Source organism: Parambassis ranga, chromosome 2 (assembly GCF_900634625.1).
Source record: "Parambassis ranga chromosome 2, fParRan2.1, whole genome shotgun sequence".
NCBI classification, from domain to species: Eukaryota; Metazoa; Chordata; class Actinopteri; family Ambassidae; genus Parambassis; species Parambassis ranga.
Genome location: NC_041023.1, coordinates 13154346 through 13178921, shown reverse-complemented (window position 1 = coordinate 13178921; position 24576 = coordinate 13154346). Strand labels below are relative to the sequence as shown.

Below are 24576 nucleotides of genomic sequence, written 5' to 3'. Positions count from 1 at the left end.
CAAAAGTCAGTTCCTTGACAGAGTCTTGACAGATAAATGTTTATGCCACATAAGCATTGTTCAAAGTTTGCATTCAGCTAGTTGATACTAAGACAGGTTCTCTCACACATTTTTGTAAGATGAAGTTCTCCTGACAAGCGAAAACATTTGACTCACCTTCCCTTTTGTGTCTTAAGTCATCAAATATTAAAGTTTACTGTAGAAGTGGACTGTGCTTAAAATTGAGCTAAATTGCTTTGGGCATTTTTCCTATGTTTATTTTAGCTGAAAGGGTGAGAAGTGTGCCAAATTGACAGGCCTCCTCTCACATGCACATTTTCCACCTAAGAACAGTGTGATGGTAAATTGAGCGAGACATCTTTCTTACGACCTCAGGAGTGGTGATTGATATGTGGTTAGATGCAGAGTGTGTGTGAGTGAGATTTGGAAGGGTACGAGTGTTTGTGTGTGTGTGTGTCAGTGCGCGTTTCACAGAGAAAGCTTGCGTATGTGCATTGTCTTCTCTAGTTGACTGCACAGTGAAGCGTTGTTTGAGAGGCGGTTGTGTGCAGTCAGCAGACCTTGGGCCAGAGCCATGCCACTCTCAATCAGCTGCCTGTCTGTCTCCACAGCCATACATACCCCAGCAGCCACAGATGAGAGGCCACCGTCAAGGGCTAGAGAGAGAAGTGGCAGTCAGTAAGATATACTTACTGAGAGAGAAAAACACAGAGTTGCAGGATACAAAAGAACTAAGCAGCCACAAAGCAAGGAAGTTTCGAAATCCAAGTATATCAGTCACCTTAGGCAAAAAAAAAAAAAAAAAACAATTTCTATTGTAGTATCGCCGCTGCAGCTTGATGCAAAAATCTTTTTACTGAATACTGACACAGCTTCCTTCTGTCACTGATTTTCCACTGTGTTACCTCTCTCCACAGAAAACCCTAGGGAGTCTTGCTTCGAGCCCGGCCTGGTACGCAACGGGACACGGGTGGGCACCGAACTCAAGCTGGGCTCCACCGTCACCTACCACTGCGACAGTGGCTACACGCTAGAGGGAGACCCAACACTCACTTGCATCATGGGGGGAGATGGCAAGCCGAGCTGGAACAAACCCAAACCCATCTGCATTGGTAAACACTGACATCTGGAGTCTGCTGTTAGGAACACAAACCACATCAGTGCTTATAGATTTATCACATGTAAATGTGTATATATGATTATGTAGCTTCTCATCACAGCCTTGTCCTACAGGTATACTACGTGCCAAGTTGTGTGGGTTTTGATAATATGTTAAAGTGTTACTTGAATTAATTGTGCAGTTTAAGAGAGCTCCATATTTTGCACATCTTCTCCTGACACTCAATGCACGAACTGCGTGATTCAGACATTTTTCTGATACTCCCATGATATGACTAATGCACGTTGTGTGTATTTCCCCGGACAGCTGGTAAAGGATCCCCAACACCACAGAATGTAGCTCACACAGTGTGAAGCCTCAGTTGTGTGTCAGATAGAAAACATTTTCATGCCACATACATTTCCACACGAGCAAAACAAGATGCATAGAGTCAAGAGTTCCACAAGCATGTGAAGGGGGGCTTTTTAGGGGTTTAAAGCAGGAGAAGAGACTCTGGGCTTCATCACACCCAGGCTAACCCAGACGGACACTTGGAAAACATTGCAATTTCACTGTGGCAAACACCAGGGACATCTTCCACCCAAAGCCCAATCAGACAAGAAAAGTAATTTAGAAGTGATGGAACAGAGGGGATGGAAAAGAATGAGGTGGGGGTGGGGGAGGGGAGGTGCAATGGAATCTCACAGTATTGGCTTTAGACCTTCCTTGTAAGTCTGCCCTGTCCTGTTTTGGGTTGTCTCTTCATGTCCTATCTCCTTGTCTCTGCAGCTCCATGTGGTGGACAGTACTCTGGTTTAGAAGGAGTGGTCTTGTCTCCTGGTTACCCTGGCAACTACAGCAGTGCACGGACCTGTTTATACTCTGTAGTTGTGCCCAGTGATTATGGTAAGTCAAAAGAACAAACTGTAATACTGTATCAGAATATAGTCCTTGTAGATTATTTAATTGTATGTGTGATTTTATAGACTTGGGTAATTGTTTGTGTTTAAATAAATTATTCCAAAATGCAAACAACGCCGTCATTAGGCTCAGACCAAGTTCCCAAGTAAGGTCTATAAATTTTCCCACTGATGAGCTTTTTTTTTACTGATTGCATTTGAATATTGGGTTAATGATCCACTAATCCAACACCCTATACATTAAAATTTAAAGAATTACTTTTAAAGAATTTCCCTTCGGGGATAAATAAAGTAATTATGATTCTGATTCTGATAAAGTTTGTCCAGATAACACTCTCAAAAAAGAATTGGTTGATGCCGTGAATTCCACGATTTTTCGACAATTCCATTTTAAAGGTCACAGTTTGTTTCCAGTATGTGATCCTGTAGGAATGGCAGATTATTTAGAAAAGCAAAACAATGTAGAAGTGTGACACAGCTGAAACATGTCAATTCAGAAGCAATTTCCCAGGATGCTTCACTTTCAGTCTCAGACTATCTGTTCTCCTCCCCTTTTATCTCTTCCTTCTGGCTCTTTAATGAGTTATCAACATTGCGCCTCTCAAGGGGAAAGCTCAAGTCCTATCATTGTTAAATTACACCAAAAAGCTTTGGCGGGCATGTGTTTGGCTTTGGGGTAATCTTTCCCACAGTCTATTGAAAGTTGAGGTCATGACGCCCATTCAGTGGCCCAGTGCTGTTCCAGGATGACTGGGCAGCCATCCTTCTTGGACCCTGTCGGCAGCATATTTCACTCAATGAAGTCAAAGCGAGAGGGGAAATTGAAATAATTAAAGTCTACATTTGCATTTTGCTGGAAAATGACAGCAAGGCCCAAGGCGCACAGCCACAAATGCTCTCGCCTCCATTCTTGCCGCTTCTCATTAGGCTGATGCAGCAGCGCTAATGAAAGGCTATTTTCTCTCAATGCGGAGGACAGTGGGGTGTCACCACAACCACTGGCATTACTTATTGTTGACACAGACAAAAAGGATGTACAAATAAATCAAACTGGTGATGATGAAGAGGAGATTAAAGATGCTGAGTCATGTTGAACAAGTTGCTCAGAAGATAAGGTTCCTGCCATCACATCTTAGGAGAGCACTGTTCCTATGTCGCCTCTGCCCTTTTTCCCATCTCCCTCAGTCGCTTTATCCTTCTCTTTAACCTGCAATATTTGCCACAACTACACTAGACATAGATTGATTGTGAAAGGGCTGAATATGTTCAGGCAATAGCAGCAGAAAGGGTGGGTTGGAAGGATGAAAGCACTGTTAGTTGAGCTTTAGCTGCACATTGTACGACAGATTGGCTGTCATTGCAAAGCCTTTCATCTACTGACAGGCCATCAAGCCCAGACAGGATTGCTGATCTCCCTTGTAATATCATTGTTGGGTTGTGTTGTCATAACTGGCGTTATTATCCACCCTGATTTTAAGAAGACATTTTGATTGAAATTGGTGTTGATAATATTCTTTTGAATGTGGACACTGCAGAGTACTTTTTATGGATTTTTCCAGAGTCATTTCAGATAAATTGTACAGCTTTCAGTATGACTGTTGCACCAATTTGGGCTAATTTCAGTCTTTTCAGATGTCAATTTTCTGTCCATGTCTGTCTTTTTTTCAGTGGTCTTCAGTCAGTTTGCCTTCTTCCAGACAGCTCTGAATGACATTGTGGAGGTTTATGATGGAGCAACACAGCACTCCCGTGTTCTTAGCTCACTTTCTGGAGCACACACAGGTATTTAAACACAAACACACACTCCATATTTTTTTTGAAGCTGTTATATATTGGTATTTATATTTCAGCAAATATCAAGCTAAAATCGGGGCTGTTTTGTGAGACTACAGGGAGGACAGACATGATGGAGACACACTTGTACAGCCTTCATATCATACTCAGTACTATGTATAAAATCAGCAAATGCGTTTTGACTTTTTGATCTCCCAGCTATTATTTTTGACAAGACAGGGGACTAAATATAATTCTCGGCCACATACCTTTCATAAGGATCCGGTTAAACCCGGAGACAGATTGCTGACACAGGCAGAGCTGGTGCGGCTGCAGGTGGGCTCCATGAGCCGTAACACAATTCAGCAGTGACAACAACTTAAAGAGTCACAGGGATAACATATCAGCAGACGGGCTCAACGGGACCAGCGTGATGGTACACCTGGATCGGTATTACATAGACAGTTGTGTAAACTCTCAAGATATATGCGCCCACAGTTGCATAAGCATGTACGTTCATTCATGCAAAAAAAATGTTTCTGCCTTTTCATTCTACATTTTTACCTTTTAAAACTACTTACTCACAATTTGTGTTTTCAGATAACACTAATAAGAGATGTCTAATTAAAGGATCATCAAGGATGCGATAATGCCATAACTGTTCCGATAGGCTTGGGATGGCTTGGTAGGGTAGGGGAGGGTTCAGCCTTTCTGATGGGTGCATTGAAAAGGTGTGTGAGTTTAGGGGCAGCTCTCCATCACTGCCTACCTTAGCCCTGTGGCTTGACAAAAGCAAAATGATTATTTTGGTTTGTGTCCAGGCAGGGCAGCCTCAGAAAATCCAGTTTACAGCTCAATAAACAGGACGGTATATTAACTGCGGACTCCTGGCGGCAGGTTCACAGAAGTATCTAACCAGGCATGGCAGAGCAGAGCTGACACACTTTGGCATGGGAAGAAAGAGTTCACATAGTGCCCCTAAACTAGTGCACGACTTGCACGACTGGCGTAATTCAGACACATATATCTCAATCTACCATTCAAATGCAATGTATAAAGTATATAAAACATACATTGCATACAGTGTCTAAATGAGAAAGCTGTCATTGTGCACAGCAAGTATGTAGTCATTTTAGTGATTGGCAGAATATTATGAACCAAACGCGCAGTAAATCACAGGCGTCCAAACAGCAGGCGATTCGCTGTACATAATTATGCTGACATTGAAAACCACATTACATTAAACTAGTCTCTGTAAGGCTTCTAGCAGTATGTTTTCATTGCTGTCATGTCTATTGAGGCAAACCACTCTTTTTGAAAAGAAAAAGCAGTGATTGCGAATTACTGGAGGCAGCGGGGACAAACAGAATAAAATTGGAAGAAAAGGGAGAAAGGAATAAACGAATGATAAAAGGTGAGAATTAGAAAAGAAAAGAAGACTACATGTAGTCCGAACAGACAAAAAAGACTGATTTGCAAAATCAAGGAGACTTATCTAAATGCTAATTTTTAAAGTGATTCCAAAAAAGGCAATTGTCACTTTCACGGCCATCATTTTAAGTATGACTTTGGAATCCATTAAAGTGTGACCATTTTTAATGCTAATGCGCTTTGTTCATTTGTGTTTGACTTAATGCACAACATGTCTACATACAATGTTAACATAACTTCCTGCAATCCTCACTGAGTAACCTTTAACTGTCATCTCAGTAAACACTGCAACACACATGTGCTGCAACTGAATCAGAGTACACCAGCAACTGCCAACCAAGTTCCATTCAGCAGTGTATCTTCCTTTCTGTATGCCAGCACAGAAGATCATTTTAAGGGCAAGGTGGTTTGCAGCTGGAAAGTGTCCAGGGGCTTGATAAGTAACATGCTGACACATGTTTGATTTATCTGGATGAATACCTGCCCTGCACAGCAAATTATGAAACACTGTCACCATGACAGTGCACAGCAAGGGCTGCTTCTAATAAACTACCCAGCATGCCTTAGGGGATTCTACAGTGGAACTCGGACAATCACAGTGATGACGCATTGAAGAACTGTGCCATTGTTGCTGTCATTTAAAGGTGTAGAAGTACCCCCCCCCCAACAAAAATAAATAAAATAAATAAATAAAAATAACAAGCCTATATGACAGACAAAGACACACACACAGATGTTGCCTCTGGGGTTAAGCACGTCTGCCTCCCACTACAGTGTGACAGCAAGCAGACACAGAGTAATGAGATTCACTGCAGAGCGCCAGTCAGCAGCACACTGAGAGAAAGACAGAGAGGCAGTGACAGAGATGCTCACACTTTGTATCATGTCCTCCGTCAGTCAACAAATTTTCCACCACAGTAGATATACCTTGGGGAGGGGGGGTTTCCTTGTGTGTAATTGCACAGCTGATGAGAACAGCAGGAGACTGCATCAACAATTTCAGCAATACAGTATCCTCCTATTGTGGATTTAATTTAGAGAAGATTTCAGAAATTAAGTATAGATAATGGGTTGATAAACTACTGAAAATTCTGTGCATAGTAGGACAGAGAAAACCTCACAAACAGTGTTCTAGTGTAAAAAAATGCACAGTTTACACACCAAATGAAAGGCCAAAAAACAAACTAAGAAAAGCACCACTACCTTGGATCTTTTTTGACAGATGGACAGTCGGTAAGCTCTGGTCAGGTGACCTCAGAGTCCTTTCCATACAGTATGCTGTTAACACTCCCTGAACCTAAGCAGGAGCTTGACTGTGGAGAGCTTAACGGAGCAGGTTAAAACTCAACCTTAAATTTGGTTCTGTGTCGCACACTTGGCCAGTGAAGTATAATGACAGAGGGTGTGGTTCCTGCAGCTGGCTCCTCAGCGCTCCAAAGTCTTTCTAAAACATTTTAAACCAGCTGCAGATTCTCCAGTAATTATTTTCTAATTGGGCGGCTCTTGTGAAATACAATTTATAATGAGAGTTAAAATAGTCCAGCTGCAGTAAAAAAAAAATAATATAATAATATAATATAATATATAATATAATATTATTAATATATAATAATAATATGTTGATCAAATCGCTTACTAAGCTTGTAGTTTTACAATGCCCCAACTGTATCATGATGCTATCAGTGACAATAATCCGGCCTGTAATTGAACCACAAAGTAGCTGATGGACGTTGCTGGCTATTCTATACATATAGCAGATAAACAATGAAAATGTAGCAGGTGGTGTCTAATGAGCATTTTATGTTTTCATAAATGTTAAAGCCACTCATCACTTTATACAGCTCTAGACTAAACAGCAGGTACCCACATTTTTTGCACCTTTCTGCATTGCAGTGCATGAACAGCACTGCTAAATATATCCATGTTCCCAGACCTGCAGTATGTCTTCTTCCCTCAGCCATAGCAGATTCCCATACACTCATGCACAGAATGAATAACTAAAATAACATTGAAGCAGGGGAAATATTTGTGTTTAAACAAATATTTCTGATTGTATAGATGATTTAAATGTTTTGTGCGACACACAAAATAAAGGGCAGCACTTTGTTGTTTGAAACTTTACAAACTGTAAATTTTACTGTTCTCAGGTGAGTCGTTGCCATTAGCAACCTCCAACCAAATCCTGATCCGCTTTACCTCCAAAGGCCAATCCAGCTCTAGGGGATTCCATCTGGTCTATCAGGGTAAGTGTGTAACACATAGCACATATACACAGAAACAAGTTGTTTCTCTTTCAGCTGCGATGTGCTTGTGGGTGCATCGAAAGAAAGTGTGAAAATGTCGCACTTAAACTTCTCATCTGCTCTTTCCTCTTAGAGGGACTTTTCTTTTAAATTGCTGTTTTTCCTGAAACAATAGATGCACTGTACCAGAAATGACATTTGCTGAAGATATCCACAGGCAATGGCAGCTCTGGAGAAAGTTTAATGAATAAATCATTCATTTTTGCATTTTATTGCTGAAAGGAATGCCACAGCAAAAAAAGAAGCTGGATATCATATTTTGTATTATCTGTGTGAGGCACTATGATCACATTGAAACCCACAGTAGCACAGCTAAAAACCACTGAAGTTATGAGATATCTCAACAGGAAAATATTGAGCAGGCAAGAGAGACTTATTTACATTCACACAGGTTCACATCAGTGACATCACTTCAGTCAAAACAGCCATCAAACATAGGTATAATACTTAACAAAAATAAATAAAACGGTCATAAATATAGTAGCAAATATATGCTTCAAGGTCGCAAAGAGGGTTTAACTTCAGGCTATTATGCAACCTCATTTCAATTGTATGGTGCCAAAAAACAAAAATTAAATGCAGAATGGCCTTAAAATGTCAGGTGTAATCATTTAAAATCCGAGAACAGTAATCCACAATGATCTCCCCTCTGTCCATAGCTGTGCCACGTACCAGCGCTACCCAGTGCAGCTCTGTCCCCGAGCCTCGAAATGGCCGCCGTATGGGTAACAACTTCGCTGTTGGTGCGGTGGTCCGCTTTGAGTGCAGCCCAGGTTATGTGCTGGAGGGATCAAGTGCCATTGAATGTTTAACAGTTCCTAACGCCCTGGCACAGTGGAACAGCTCCATACCCAGCTGTATAGGTAAGCTAATAACAGACATGTACAAAGACTTGTGCTTTCAGTAACATTTATAACATTCCCTCGCTTCCTCTTTTAGTCTTTGCTTCTTCTCTCTCCTTTCTCTATTGTTCTCTCCTACTTTCAGCATTAAACTCATGTCTTGACACAGATGTGTGCTGCCAGCCATTGCCTGTAGTGTTACAGTGAAATTCAGCCATGCGGCACACAGGTGGCAGGGGTTGCTCTGGGTCACAAATGCTTACACATATGGAGATATCAGCATGTATACAGAAAGACACACTCTTGCACACACTGCATACAGCTGTAGCAGATGTTCCTGTGCTGTGACCAGATGTGAATACCACAGAACAAGCTGGGAAGACAATGTCTGAGGACTGTAAACACTTTAGGAATGTTAGATTTCTGGTATATTGTGTAACGCTGAGTAAGCTAAGGTTTAAAGGGATACATTCGCTTTAAGGATGTTTAAACAGTCTACTGATAGTTCAAAAACCTTTATGGTAGAAAATTAACTACCAATTCAGTCACTTACAGTTCCTTACAGTGCTATGCCTTCATCATTGTACTTCCAGTCTGTAGCCACGATATCTGAGTGCACTGATAACTTTGAAGTCAACCCACTCCTTTTATCCTGCAGTTCCATGTGGGGGTAATCTCACCCATCGAACTGGTACCATCTTATCTCCTGGCTTTCCTGAGCCTTACCTCAACAGCCTCAACTGCGTGTGGAAGATCACCGTTCCTGAAGGATCAGGAATCCAGGTTTGTGAGTTTCTTGACATGAAGAGCTGATTGAACTGTGTGAACAATCTATCATCAATCCAATTCCACTTCTCAAATCCACATGCAACTCAAGAACGTATCGCTCTGATAGCAAAAATGGAAAGTTGCAGTGTTTGCTCATGGGGAACGACTGTTATGGTGTTTACTGTTAAGACCTTAGGTGTCCCAAGATGTCAAAATCTCTGTGTATCTGTAGAGTACACACGTGTACTTCAAATACTGACTGGTCTGCATGTTTTCTTTGAGCTGCTGTTTTCTATGGAGTAATCCTTCTAAAACAGTGTCTGATCAGTCTTTTAAAGGAGTTAACAGGCTTTTAACCTTCATGGCTTTGCATGCCTTGACAATAAGATTTTCTGTCATAATATTTTCCAGCTTACTTAATTAACTGAGCTCAAGCCACTGTATATTTACAGTTCGCCCGGTGAAGAGGAGCAGCTAAGTGATACAGTCTGTTGACTTTACAGAGGCTCAGAATTTAATTTGGCAGATCACCATACCAGAAACTTCAGATTGCACAACTTGAAAGGTCTCCTTCTTGGGAATTAGTTCAGTCTGAATATTCTTATTCTTCGATGTGCGTGTGTGTGTGATGGAACCTCCTGGAACCTGAGCAAAGTCCCCGTGGAGCCGCCCGGCAGAAAGTTTTTAGGCTTATGCTTCAGCCTCTGTGTTTAATGACCTCAGTGGCGTCCCTTAGCTATTAGCTCCCTCACCTCAGCAGCCTGTCCTTGCGGGTCAAATACACTGGATAGCCCAAAGGTGCGCTTAGCATGCCAAACTTTACACTAACATTCCAATAGCTTGGAGGAGCAATAGACTGTATGTTTATTGTCTACGAGGAATGCTGCATATCACAAGGTGTAGATTTCTGACTGGCAAAGCTATTGTCAGCAATATTTTATAGGCAGAGGTGTCAATGTGCCAACTGTAGAGAGTTTCCTGCTGTGTCTCTGTTCTCTCTGAAGCAGAATCATCCTCATTCCTACAATTTCTTCTTTCACACTGTCATCTTCTTTCTGTCTGCTGCTCCCCTCTACCAGCTACCAAAAATACATTAGATTAGAGTGTCACAATCTAGAAGAGAACTTAAAGGAGTGAGGTGCCGCGCTGGCACTATCGCCGTTGCCCCTAATGAAAGATCAATCTGTGATCTGCCTCGGCTCCCAAGGAGCCCAGTACACCAGAGCCCCTGCAGCCCCTTTAATTGGCTCATATCCGATCTATAACCATCAGAAGCAGAGGAGGGAGCAGAGGAATGGAGGAATGGAACAAGAAGGCCGAGGGTTTGGAGAAAGTGATAAGATGAAAGATGACATACAGAATGCTGCATGAGCGAATTACTTTTAGCTGGAAAACAGAGTAGATGGCAGTGTTGCTTCTTTTACACTTTCATTTTAATATGCTCTGGTAATTTCACAAGTTTTGGTTGAGCGTACCCCACCTCTTAGTTCGATCAGAATTCAGGAGCTAAATGAGTTTTCAGATCCATCAATTTCTTATTTCTTATCACTGGCAGCTGATATTAGTGGTCTCAGTCTGCCTTTCTTTGGAGAATATTCAACTGTTATTAAGTTTTCTTAATTTGAAATCCAATGCCCACCGAAGGAGCTGCCCAAAAACGGTCTTTAGGAAAGAGAGAAAGTCACATTAGGTATTGCCCTGTCCTCATTTTATACCTCACCTTTTATTCTTACTTCTTATCATTATCTTGCTGGTAATTTTGATTTGACTCTTGGGAGAGAGCCAAACAGTGCTCAAACAGGAAAAACCTCCGAGTTGCTCTCCAACTCTTGACCTACCCATTTCCATCATCTACCTTAAAACATTATGCTTTTCACTAATTATGTTCCTCTTCCTCTCCTCTCTTCTGTCTGCCTCTATCCCATCTCAGATCCAGGTAATCAGCTTTGTCACAGAGCAGAACTGGGACTCGCTGGAGGTGTTCGACGGAGGTGACAACACTGACACCATGCTTGGCAGCTTCTCAGGTAGTGCTAGATATGTGTTTATGTGTGCCCTTTTCCCCCCCTTTAATGCACAACCTTGGACAAAGTTACATAGCACATAACTCCCAAAGGGCATCATAATCAGTTTAATCAGCCTAATAACCTTTTACACAGAGCAGAAACTACTCATACTCATACGAAATGTGTGATTCGTTTTGTTTTGTAACATTGCAAAATTAATTTCAGAATACATAAAGGCAGCTGTCATAGCCATGGGAAAGAATCTAATCTATTTGAGCTTCCCCTGGCAAAGTCTTTGTACATTTCTACAAAGGTTAGTTTTTGTCTGCGTGGAGTTAAAGTAAATGTTTGTTTACAGTACCTTTTGTTGTTCCCATCCTAGTGAGGATGCAGCAACAGGGAATTCCCCCTTTTGTTTGTGCTTGGAACAAGACCAAAAGCAAATGAAAGAGAAACGCCATGCTCATAAGTTTGATTTATTAAAGAGCCAATACAATTCAGTTCATACAACTAAACACAGGATTTTATTATGTGAATGGGATTTGTTTTCTTTCATATACAAAGTAAATTAAAATGTTAGTCCTGCACATGTTTTTGTGAGAAGCCAATGATGCAAGTGTTGCACCCAAAAATCCTGATTCATATATACACCTTACCTGTACACACAATGTATTCAGAAAATAACAAGCTTTTCAGCTACCTTACTACTACTTAGTACTTGAAACTGGCTCATACATTAGGGTGTGGTCAGCTTGTGTAGATAGCATTGTAAAACTTCATCGTTAATCTTCTCCTCAAGGCACAACGGTCCCTGCGCTCCTCAACAGCACCTCCAACCAACTCTACCTCCATTTTTTCTCTGACATTAGTGTGTCTGCAGCTGGGTTCAGGCTAGAATACAAAAGTAAGTGGAAAAAAAATGTTCATACTATTTACGGTATATTAAATCAAGCAGGTGTATGTGTTTCCCCCCAGGGTTGAATGCATGTCCTTTGTTTCTTCTAATCAAATTGTATAATGTACCATTTTGTGATCTTATTTTCCTATGTTATCCTGTTTTCTCTGAATTCCTCATCCCCTTAGCGGTTTCTCTGACCAACTGCCCAGAGCCTGTAGTTCCTATGAATGGCATCAAAGTAGGGGAGCGTCTTCAGATGAATAATGTGGTGTCATTCCATTGTGAACCTGGATATACACTGCAGGTAACATCCCCTACTTTCAGCTTTCCTTTCCACATGAGTCAGTCCTACTCTCTAGCCCTTGCCTTGACCATTACCAGTTTGAGCTCATCTACCAGTACTCTCTTCTCCTATCACCAAGTTATTGTTGTTCGTAATTCAGTGTTTTGTGAAACTTGATGAATTCAGAATAGGTCTTTAAAGAGGTATTGTCCAGCTGCCTAGAATGTATTGGGTGTTATGATGCTGTGCTATAAATTCAAAATTCTTCCAGTGCTTCCACTTTAGTCATCTGCCCTTTCAGAGACAAATGGTGACTTCTGTGGAGCACACCAAGTACACATGTTGTTTTTCATCTTTAGTGGGACTGCGCGTTCCCTCCAGTTCTCACTCCATGTTCTCATACAGGAATGCCAGAATGAGCCTATGCCCTTTTTTTCATTTTTTGGGGAAATTGCGGAGAATGTTGATTAATTGATTAATGCACTTGAATATAGATGAAGTAACTAAGAACAGTCAGCAGTAATTAAAGACATTGTATCAGACACTATAGCTATATCAAAGTCATTGACAACACAAGTCTCTGAGTATAAATTAGTCTGTCTGGTTAAAATGCAGATATAAGGTATGCTTAGACAGTATAAAGAGGAAATTAAAATATCTTCCTTGAAGCTTGAATATATCTGAAGGCGTTATCGGTCATTGTAGTAGCAGCCCTTGATCTTCCAGACATATGAAGGAGTCGATTATAACAGTTTGACAGGAAAACCAGCATGTGGTGTCAATGTAAAGCGTATTATAGTGGACTACTGACAGGTTCCTGAGAAAGGTCACTTGAGTCAGTCTGTATCTTTAATTTTTATGGCAAGAGTAACCTTGTAAAAAAAGACACACATATTGTGTTGCTTATTTTTTCTATAAATATTTTGGTCTTCTTTCACTGTTATCATCTTCTTATGCCTGTGCTGCTGCCTCTCTGTTATTCTGTCACTTCAGATGGATTTAGTCATTTAGCTGCCACATGAAGTCATGTGGAGACACACAGCAGGTTCAGATTTTTGGAGGAATGGATGAGCGACAGTGGGGCGAACAAGTTAATTCATCGTCTGTTGTACTTTTGTCTTTCTGTTTCTGTGCACACGCTTGGATGCTCCTTGCAGGGGAACTCGCACATCACCTGTATGCCTGGACCTGTCAGACGATGGAACTACCCACCACCTCTGTGCATAGGTAAATACATTTTCTATTCCTTCAATTACTGTCATGTCCTTCTGTTACCTTTCTACATGAGGTTCTTGCTTTTACAACAGGGACAAGAGCAACTAGAAAATAAATAAAAATGGATAATGTGAGAAAAAAATTCACATTTTCCCCTTTGTTAGGTTTCTGCAGTTGGAATAAACCTTGAAAGCTGACCATAGTCACTGACAGACAGAAAGAGCAGTAGCTTCCTGTTTTTTTTCTTCCAATGTTCCTGTCTGTGAGAATACCTTGACAAACAGTAAGCACTTATTGGAACAACCTACCACTGCCTAATTAGTTCCGTCTCGCATCTTGATTGGTTGAAGTCGAGGGAAGATTCATTGTGTTTACAGGCATCAGCAGTTTCCTGATTACCTTAGGTTTTTTTTCTGCTACTACAGAATAACATTTAACCCTTCACGTATAGCTTACAGAAACAAAGTGGGACCAGCAACTCTCTCTCTCTCCCCCTTATGTTGAATGTTAATCTTCTTCCACATGTTTTTTTTTCTTTTGCAGTACCTCTTGTCTTTGGTTTTTATTGAGTCAGCTTGTTCTTTTACTATTAGTTGAAGCACCCCTTTGTCTTGTTAATTGTAATGTCAGGATCTCTCACTCTTTTCACCCTTTTTTGCTCGTTCCTCTTTTGCTCAGTATTTATGTCTCTTCCACCTGTTTTCAATCTTAGTTGTGTATTGTAGTCAAATGTATATTTATCAATCAGTGATTTAACATGAAAAGAGAAGGATAAAAAGATACAGTACTCTATATCATACTGTACATACAGGGAATGTTATGAAAAAGCTGTATCATGTCATATGTTGCTGTATATTTACATCATATACATTACATTTGTTGTGTGAGAATCGCTGTTTGCAGATGTTTATGGTTTACTTTGTCTGGACTCTGCCAGCTCAATGTGGTGGAATCCGGGAGGAGATGGAGGGCATGATTCTCAGTCCTGGTTTCCCAGGCAACTACCCTAGCAACAGTGACTGCACCTGGAGAATCTACCTTCCAGTTGGTTACGGTGAGTTCTTGCAGCTTGTCACATCTGTATTTTACCACCAAAAAACCTTATAATTATAAAACTTTTAAGGCTGGGCTGATGAATTAGATTTATATATATAGATACATTCTGTTAAACATCTCAAGGGCATATGCAAAGGGTACTTCAGTAATATGTTTTTCAAAAAAATCTTCATCTTTCCCAGGAGCCCACATACAGTTCCTCAATTTCTCCACTGAGGCCAACCACGATTTTCTTGAGATCCGCAATGGGCCCCTCGAAACGAGTGCTGTGATTGGTCGATTCAGCGGACAGGATATTCCTTCTTCGCTTCTTACCACATCCCATGAGACCACAGTGTATTTCCACAGTGATCATTCACAGAACAAACCAGGATTCCGGTTTGAGTATCAGGGTAAGACTACAAACATTGTAAAATGTCAGAACTGGGGTGTGTAATGAGCTCTTGTACTGTGAATGAGAGAAAAAAAGTAGTTAATACATACTTTAAATAATAAGCATAATCACAGAGATAAATGTCTTCTAATTGCAGGGCTGAGCTAATATCAGTATTATGAGTTTCTTTCTTATGCATTGATCAAACCAGCAATTATGCCAGTGCAAGTGGCACTTTGTGCTTCAGACCATCTTTGCTGTCACTGAAATGCGGTTCGGCAAGAGGTACACTGTATAAGCGTCAGAGCCAATATTACTGTATATAATCAGAGCCATTTGCCTGGAGACACAATCACAGAATCCCAGAGAATTATATCTTGTCAAAAGAAAAACTGATCAATCATAATCTCAAGAAGCATTTACTTTTATGTCTGCAAGTACACTTATGTACTATTAGCTGTGCTTCGGTGTGAGGTTTATTCATGTAAAGCCATAACATTACTGAATTATCCCGAGAAGTGACTCTGTGGAGCTAAACAGCATGCAGAGCCAGTGAATTCTGCTGATCTATAAATCTTTGTATATAAAACTGTTGATCACTTAAAAGATTGCTTCACCATGTGCCAATAAAAGGCTTCATTGCATATCTGCATGGCTGCAAGAAATAAATTGCCCTTGTCTACAAATGCAACAGGCACACAAAGTTTGTATTTTGTGATTCAACAAACGAGCCAGCAAATCGAAAGGTAGCATTGTGCATTTACATAACTGTGTGTACATTAGCATATAAATCAAGCATTATATTTGCAAATACCCCCATTTTGCTGTATTTGCATGAGTTATCTCCTACAAAGGGAAGCTGTGATCCATAGAAATCAGTTCCTTTAGTCAAAATAATATCCTGACTCTTCAAGGCTCACTGCCTGCTTTGCAGTATCCATGATGAAAAAAGTAAAAATAATTTACTCACATGATTTCTAATGACTGCTTCATACTCCTCTGGCAGAAGTCAAAACTTGCTGATGGCTTTTTTGTTCTTACATACTCTTGTCAGAGAGGGAGTAGGAGGTAGTAGGAGGAGTAAGTGGGAGGATGAGCCCATGAACCTACTACTGTAGCTTTAGACAATATGTGGTGAGCATCTGATCCACCGCAATCAATTTAAAAATAAATAACTTCCCTGATTTAGTTTGTTGGCATGAATAAATGAAGCATAGACACAATTAACTTTTCTTTTTGGTCTCACTGACAATGAGTAGCTTAGTTGAATTCACTGAATTCACTTTTCTCTCACTCAGCATATGAGCTTCAGGAGTGCCCAGACCCAGAGCCATTCCGCTATGGGGTGGTGGTGGGCGCTGGTTTCAACGTGGGTCAATCCATTTCCTTTGAGTGTCTACCTGGCTATCAGCTGATGGGACATTCCATCCTCACCTGTGAGCATGGCACCACCCGCAACTGGGATCACCCTTTCCCTCGCTGTGAAGGTAAGAGAAATGAGTTTTAACTAAACATCCCAAATGTAATGAATTTATAAATGGGAACATAAAAAAAACAAGCGGCCACACAAACTGCCACGTGGACACAGAACTAATAAAATGATGACTTCCTATTAGGGATGTATTGCGTAATTACATCATTAGCAAAATGTGGCCATGGAGATAATGATTATCTATTATGAATAATGTAATTAAACTGAATAATTATCCCCTAATAATGAAGCAAAGTACTCTTCACTAAAAATCAATACTGTGCTAAATAGGAGTGGAGACAAATAAAAGATGAATAAAAGAGAGCCTAAATTGAAAAGAAAAGTAATGGATGCTCTATTGTGCCTTGTCCTTGACCCACATTCTCACGCTCCAGCTGTCGATTATTCAATAAGGCAGGCAAAATTACAGAGGGAGGTGATGGCCATGACACTGGAACTTTGAATGGGCGAGCAGAGAGATAAATGGGAGTGAGAGAAGGAGCAGTGGAGTAAAAGAGGGAACAGTTTATTCTCTGACAGCTATTTGCTTGTATATTTATGTAAGAGACAAAAAGGAGTGTTAGTACTGCAACAACATAGAAATCCTCCAATAACTGATCTGCATGATAATCTGTTGGGTAGGGTAAGTGCTGTTGGCCTGTTTGAAGGAGAAGACTTTGTTAGTATAAAATAGTATGTCTGCTCTTCATAAATTACAAAGCCATGCTCTGTTCTTCACATTCACATTAACCAGCAGAGCATAGCCTGCTTCTCACTGTGAGTGTAGTTACATTGGCTTTAATGCACTGACCTGGTCTGAGAAGGTAATCTCGCTGGAGATATGTCTGCCTTAATCGGAAAAATACACCACAACACATTAGCAACAATGCTCAATGCCCACCTGACTTATTGCCACATTAGATGAACATTTCTGCAGGTAAGCTGACCAAATCGTTGCAGTTGTGATTTTTCTTGACAGCCATTGCTGCTTTTGTTACTATAGTTACTGTATTGATTCTTGTAGCACACTTCCTTTTAGTTAAGCCATAGTATTATTGTAGCAAATCATGTTCTCTTTCATAGCATTCGTTTCGTGTCTCACTATGGGAGAACGCCCCCGCGTGATCCCGACAGAAGCTTTAATTACACTACACCAGCCCTTGGGGCTGGTATCAGTGACGTCTATGTCAGGAGGGACCGCCCTCCCCCTATATAATAGGCTGACATAGCTTCAGTCGCCATTCAAACACCTCTTCTCGCTTCTCACAGAAGCCTGATGACAACTGTGTTACTGGGTGCCTAGCTAAACTGCCCAATGATTCGAGTGAAAACTCGGTCACCGGGCGCTTGGTCCCACACGACACGGTTGCTTCACAGCTGAAGAATAGTAGAAATACTATTCCACGCTATCGGTGAAAGTAGAAATACTCTTGCCTCAAGTAGCAATACTTCAATACTAGTCACAGCCGAAGTAGCGATACTTCTGCTAACAGCGGGTGCGTTAGCATCGTCTGTAGGTAGCAATACCACTATACAGCTCACGCTAATAATACCCACAGCAGGTAGCGATACCTCACCACACGCTAGCCAGGAAAATAGCCATATTTCCCTGAACACAACCAGTAGCTGCACAAGCTAACGCTAGCGCCCTTGAACCCTATGCTAGTCATGGCCACGGCTAACAACCCCGCTGAAGATGGGTTAGGGTGTGCAGCATGTCTGGGCTTACCTCACACGCAGGCGGCTGTGTCCTCCACGGACAATTGTATCCACTGCGCTGCTTTCCCACGCAAGTTGCTCTGCCGACGGCTAGCTTGCCAGGCTAGTTTGTCTGGCGGGGACCCACTGCTGTCGGAGACAGCCTCGCCGCAAGGCGGGGTGGATATGTCGGGTGGAGCGGCTGAAGCGCTGCCGCCTGGGCTGAGTTGGGCAGACGCAGTTCCCCAGACTGCAGACTCCTGTTTCCCGTCAGAGGAGGGATGGGAGAGCCTTATCCGCGTCGACCCGAGACGAGACGCTGATGACGAGGTGGGAGAGTCTGCCGACTCCAAGCTCCTGTTATCAGACGGTGACGAAGAAGAAACTAGCTTCAGCGTCACCGGCGGGGCTGCAAAGCCGGGCGTCGCGATGGGAGAAATCCCTTCGGCTCCTTCTCCCCTGGATCTCGACATGCAGGACATGTGCAAATGTGCCGCTGTAAGGCTCAACATCCCATGGCCCACGTTTCAAGCCAAAGAAGTCAGGTCTCGCTTTGATGGCAAGAAGCCGCCCAAAGCAAAGAAGACGGGGAAACAAGTGCTGCCAATTTTCCCAGAGCTGCTTGATGAGATAGCGGCTACGTGGAAAGCTAAACCATACAGCGAGAAACACCCCATCTCGGGGAGCTCCCTGTTGGATTGCGAGGGGATGGAGGCTAACGGCATCCGCCAAATACCTCCCATTGAGCCGCTGGTAGCGACACACCTTCACCCGAAGACGTCCCTGTCCTCCTCGGTTTCATCTTTTCCCTCCAAGACAGACCACTTTCAGTCCAGCCTCACTGACAAGTGTTATAAGGCGGCGGCTCTGTCGACCAGAGCTCTCAACGCCTCCTCTATCCTGACGGCCTACCAGGCGGAATTAGAGGAGGACATGACGGCTAAACCAGATAACTCCCTGTGGGAAGAAATCTGCGTCATTATGGACCACGTCCTTCGCCTCCACAAGGTGGCTATCCAAGCCACAGGAAGAGCCATGGGTCTTATGGTCCTGCAAGAGAGAGCGCGCTGGCTGGGGCTCACCAACCTCACGACTAAGGAGAAAGAGGAGCTCCTCGACACTCCGGTCGTCCCTCATGGGCTCTTCGGCTCGGCTGTTGCCTCCATGCAGAAGAGATGTGAGGAGAAAAAGAGAGATGATGAGGCGCTGAAACTTGCCTGCCGAGGAGGGCTCCACCTGTTACTCCCGGCACTTCGAGTCAGTCATATGCTCAGGCTGTCTCTCACCCGGCCCCTGCTTATCGGATCCCCAAGGTGTCCAAGACGCAGGCAGCCCTTCCAGTCCCTAAAAGCGCTGGCAACCCATGGGCTAGGAAGCAGTCTCCCCATGCTCGGCAAGCCGCTCCACCACCTCAACCCGCTACCGCGACGGTGAGGAAGAAGAAGCGGCAGGCCTGACCGCTTCTCCCCAGGCGGAGGGCCGATCCAGCCTGCCCCCCCAACGGGTCGCCCTGCCCTTCTCCAGCTCAGTTCCAGAGCGGGTTCTGCGGGACGTTTCCCGCATAGAGTGCAGCACTTGGGCCGGTGTTCATGTTCGAGTGCCCAACAAACACAGACAGCATTCTCAGTGTTGCACAAGCACTTCTGTCTTGCACTCTGTAATAAAACAGTCCAAAGCGCATCCAGACAGAGAGCCGAGGGCGCTGTTGACTATGACAAAAAAAAAAAAATGCAGAAAAAAGATGCGTTAAGACACACAACTATCTTCTCTGCTATAACACACCCTCTGGTGTCGACCCACACCGTGGTCTGCCCACGGTGCTGGATGCTCTTTCTGGTCCACCTTTTGAACCACTGGATCAGGTGGAATTAAAGGTGGTATCTCTTAAGACAGCGCTGCTCCTGGCCTTGGCCTCGGCTAAGCGCGTCGGTGAGGTTCATGCCCTGTCTGTGCATGAGGCTTGTACCCATTTTTCACCAGGGGGCGAGAGGGTCAGTATGCAGCCTAACCCAGCCTTTATCCCAAAGGTGGTTCGGTCTCTCTCCCCAATAGAGCTGGTTGCTTTTTATCCACCGCCTTACTCCTCTGAGGAGCATCGGCGTCTGCATACGCTGTGTCCGGTCCGTGCACTAAGGACCTATCTGGACAGGACTCAGGGTGTTAGGCAGAGTGACCAGTTGTTTGTGTCCTGGGCTAAGCCATGTGTGGGCAAGCCAGTCTCAAAACAGCGGCTTTCCCACTGGATTGTGGAGGCTATTGCTCTGGCTTACACGACCAAAGGTCTTCCGCCTCCTGCTGGTCTGCGTGCGCACTCCACTAGGGGCCTTGCTGCTTCCTGGGCTCTCTTTAAGGGGGTTTCAGCCCAGGAAATTTGTGCAGCTGCAAGTTGGGCTTCCAACCCTGGCACATTCAGTTCTTGGGGTAGGGTTTTCACGGGGTACAACCCACTCTTCGTGAGGCCCCTCTGGGACAGTTGTCATTTTTACAGGCATGTCTGGCAATCCGGGAGTCAGTATTTCTCCCATAGTGAGACACGAAACGAATGCTATGAAAGAGAACTGGAGGTTATGGCTATAACCATGGTTCTCTGATTAGCATGAGTGAGTGTCTCACCAGACCACCCTCCTTGCTATGGAAGCGAGGAAGAGGTGAGCTTGTTTGAATGGCGGCTGAAGCTATGTCAGCCTATTATGTAGGAGGAGGGCGGTCCCTCCTGACATAGACGTTGCCAGGCTAGTTTGTTTGGCGGGGACCCACTGCTGTCGGAGACAGCCTCGCCGCAAGGCGGGGTGGATATGTCGGGTGGAGCGGCTGAAGCGCTGCCGCCTGGGCTGAGTTGGGCAGACGCAGTTCCCCAGACTGCAGACTCCTGTTTCCCGTCAGAGGAGGGATGGGAGAGCCTTATCCGCGTCGACCCGAGACGAGACGCTGATGACGAGGTGGGAGAGTCTGCCGACTCCAAGCTCCTGTTATCAGACGGTGACGAAGAAGAAACTAGCTTCAGCGTCACCGGCGGGGCTGCAAAGCCGGGCGTCGCGATGGGAGAAATCCCTTCGGCTCCTTCTCCCCTGGATCTCGACATGCAGGACATGTGCAAATGTGCCGCTGTAAGGCTCAACATCCCATGGCCCACGTTTCAAGCCAAAGAAGTCAGGTCTCGCTTTGATGGCAAGAAGCCGCCCAAAGCAAAGAAGACGGGGAAACAAGTGCTGCCAATTTTCCCAGAGCTGCTTGATGAGATAGCGGCTACGTGGAAAGCTAAACCATACAGCGAGAAACACCCCATCTCGGGGAGCTCCCTGTTGGATTGCGAGGGGATGGAGGCTAACGGCATCCGCCAAATACCTCCCATTGAGCCGCTGGTAGCGACACACCTTCACCCGAAGACGTCCCTGTCCTCCTCGGTTTCATCTTTTCCCTCCAAGACAGACCACTTTCAGTCCAGCCTCACTGACAAGTGTTATAAGGCGGCGGCTCTGTCGACCAGAGCTCTCAACGCCTCCTCTATCCTGACGGCCTACCAGGCGGAATTAGAGGAGGACATGACGGCTAAACCAGATAACTCCCTGTGGGAAGAAATCTGCGTCATTATGGACCACGTCCTTCGCCTCCACAAGGTGGCTATCCAAGCCACAGGAAGAGCCATGGGTCTTATGGTCCTGCAAGAGAGAGCGCGCTGGCTGGGGCTCACCAACCTCACGACTAAGGAGAAAGAGGAGCTCCTCGACACTCCGGTCGTCCCTCATGGGCTCTTCGGCTCGGCTGTTGCCTCCATGCAGAAGAGATGTGAGGAGAAAAAGAGAGATGATGAGGCGCTGAAACTTGCCTGCCGAGGAGGGCTCCACCTGTTACTCCCGGCACTTCGAGTCAGTCATATGCTCAGGCTGTCTCTCACCCGGCCCCTGCTTATCGGATCCCCAAGGTGTCCAAGACGCAGGCAGCCCTTCCAGTCCCTAAAAGCGCTGGCAACCCATGGGCTAGGAAGCAGTCTCCCCATGCTCGGCAAGCCGCTCCACCACCTCAACCCGCTACCGCGACGGTGAGGAAGAAGAAGCGGCAGGCCTGACCGCTTCTCCCCAGGCGGAGGGCCGATCCAGCCTGCCCCCCCAACGGGTCGCCCTGCCCTTCTCCAGCTCAGTTCCAGAGCGGGTTCTGCGGGACGTTTCCCGCATAGAGTGCAGCACTTGGGCCGGTGTTCATGTTCGAGTGCCCAACAAACACAGACAGCATTCTCAGTGTTGCACAAGCACTTCTGTCTTGCATTCTGTAATAAAACAGTCCAAAGCGCATCCAGACAGAGAGCCGAGGGCGCTGTTGACTATGACAAAAAAAAAAAAATGCAGAAAAAAGATGCGTTAAGACACACAACTATCTTCTCTGCTATAACACACCCTCTGGTGTCGACCCACACCGTGGTCTGCCCACGGTGCTGGATGCTCTTTCTGGTCCACCTTTTGAACCACTGGATCAGGTGGAATTAAAGGTGGTATCTCTTAAGACAGCGCTGCTCCTGGCCTTGGCCTCGGCTAAGCGCGTCGGTGAGGTTCATGCCCTGTCTGTGCATGAGGCTTGTACCCATTTTTCACCAGGGGGCGAGAGGGTCAGTATGCAGCCTAACCCAGCCTTTATCCCAAAGGTGGTTCGGTCTCTCTCCCCAATAGAGCTGGTTGCTTTTTATCCACCGCCTTACTCCTCTGAGGAGCATCGGCGTCTGCATACGCTGTGTCCGGTCCGTGCACTAAGGACCTATCTGGACAGGACTCAGGGTGTTAGGCAGAGTGACCAGTTGTTTGTGTCCTGGGCTAAGCCATGTGTGGGCAAGCCAGTCTCAAAACAGCGGCTTTCCCACTGGATTGTGGAGGCTATTGCTCTGGCTTACACGACCAAAGGTCTTCCGCCTCCTGCTGGTCTGCGTGCGCACTCCACTAGGGGCCTTGCTGCTTCCTGGGCTCTCTTTAAGGGGGTTTCAGCCCAGGAAATTTGTGCAGCTGCAAGTTGGGCTTCCAACCCTGGCACATTCAGTTCTTGGGGTAGGGTTTTCACGGGGTACAACCCACTCTTCGTGAGGCCCCTCTGGGACAGTTGTCATTTTTACAGGCATGTCTGGCAATCCGGGAGTCAGTATTTCTCCCATAGTGAGACACGAAACGAATGCTATGAAAGAGAACTGGAGGTTATGGCTATAACCATGGTTCTCTGATTAGCATGAGTGAGTGTCTCACCAGACCACCCTCCTTGCTATGGAAGCGAGGAAGAGGTGAGCTTGTTTGAATGGCGGCTGAAGCTATGTCAGCCTATTATGTAGGAGGAGGGCGGTCCCTCCTGACATAGACGTTGCCAGGCTAGTTTGTTTGGCGGGGACCCACTGCTGTCGGAGACAGCCTCGCCGCAAGGCGGGGTGGATATGTCGGGTGGAGCGGCTGAAGCGCTGCCGCCTGGGCTGAGTTGGGCAGACGCAGTTCCCCAGACTGCAGACTCCTGTTTCCCGTCAGAGGAGGGATGGGAGAGCCTTATCCGCGTCGACCCGAGACGAGACGCTGATGACGAGGTGGGAGAGTCTGCCGACTCCAAGCTCCTGTTATCAGACGGTGACGAAGAAGAAACTAGCTTCAGCGTCACCGGCGGGGCTGCAAAGCCGGGCGTCGCGATGGGAGAAATCCCTTCGGCTCCTTCTCCCCTGGATCTCGACATGCAGGACATGTGCAAATGTGCCGCTGTAAGGCTCAACATCCCATGGCCCACGTTTCAAGCCAAAGAAGTCAGGTCTCGCTTTGATGGCAAGAAGCCGCCCAAAGCAAAGAAGACGGGGAAACAAGTGCTGCCAATTTTCCCAGAGCTGCTTGATGAGATAGCGGCTACGTGGAAAGCTAAACCATACAGCGAGAAACACCCAATCTCGGGGAGCTCCCTGTTGGATTGCGAGGGGATGGAGGCTAACGGCATCCGCCAAATACCTCCCATTGAGCCGCTGGTAGCGACACACCTTCACCCGAAGACGTCCCTGTCCTCCTCGGTTTCATCTTTTCCCTCCAAGACAGACCACTTTCAGTCCAGCCTCACTGACAAGTGTTATAAGGCGGCGGCTCTGTCGACCAGAGCTCTCAACGCCTCCTCTATCCTGACGGCCTACCAGGCGGAATTAGAGGAGGACATGACGGCTAAACCAGATAACTCCCTGTGGGAAGAAATCTGCGTCATTATGGACCACGTCCTTCGCCTCCACAAGGTGGCTATCCAAGCCACAGGAAGAGCCATGGGTCTTATGGTCCTGCAAGAGAGAGCGCGCTGGCTGGGGCTCACCAACCTCACGACTAAGGAGAAAGAGGAGCTCCTCGACACTCCGGTCGTCCCTCATGGGCTCTTCGGCTCGGCTGTTGCCTCCATGCAGAAGAGATGTGAGGAGAAAAAGAGAGATGATGAGGCGCTGAAACTTGCCTGCC

The 24576-nt window shown here is 45.0% G+C and overlaps 1 protein-coding gene across 1 annotated transcript in view; it reads left to right on the top strand.

Moving 5' to 3' along the window:
* csmd2 (CUB and Sushi multiple domains 2) overlaps positions 1-24576 on the top strand; it is a 189896-nt gene that overhangs the window by 129584 nt on the left and 35736 nt on the right. Inside the window, exons 31-43 of the mRNA XM_028432810.1 lie at positions 918-1112; positions 1889-2005; positions 3688-3801; positions 7371-7466; positions 8186-8389; positions 9027-9151; positions 11067-11163; positions 11942-12046; positions 12226-12344; positions 13481-13550; positions 14476-14592; positions 14777-14986; positions 16266-16454. Coding sequence (XP_028288611.1) covers positions 918-1112; positions 1889-2005; positions 3688-3801; positions 7371-7466; positions 8186-8389; positions 9027-9151; positions 11067-11163; positions 11942-12046; positions 12226-12344; positions 13481-13550; positions 14476-14592; positions 14777-14986; positions 16266-16454 — 1758 coding nt within the window. The remainder of the gene's footprint in view (positions 1-917; positions 1113-1888; positions 2006-3687; positions 3802-7370; positions 7467-8185; positions 8390-9026; positions 9152-11066; positions 11164-11941; positions 12047-12225; positions 12345-13480; positions 13551-14475; positions 14593-14776; positions 14987-16265; positions 16455-24576) is intronic.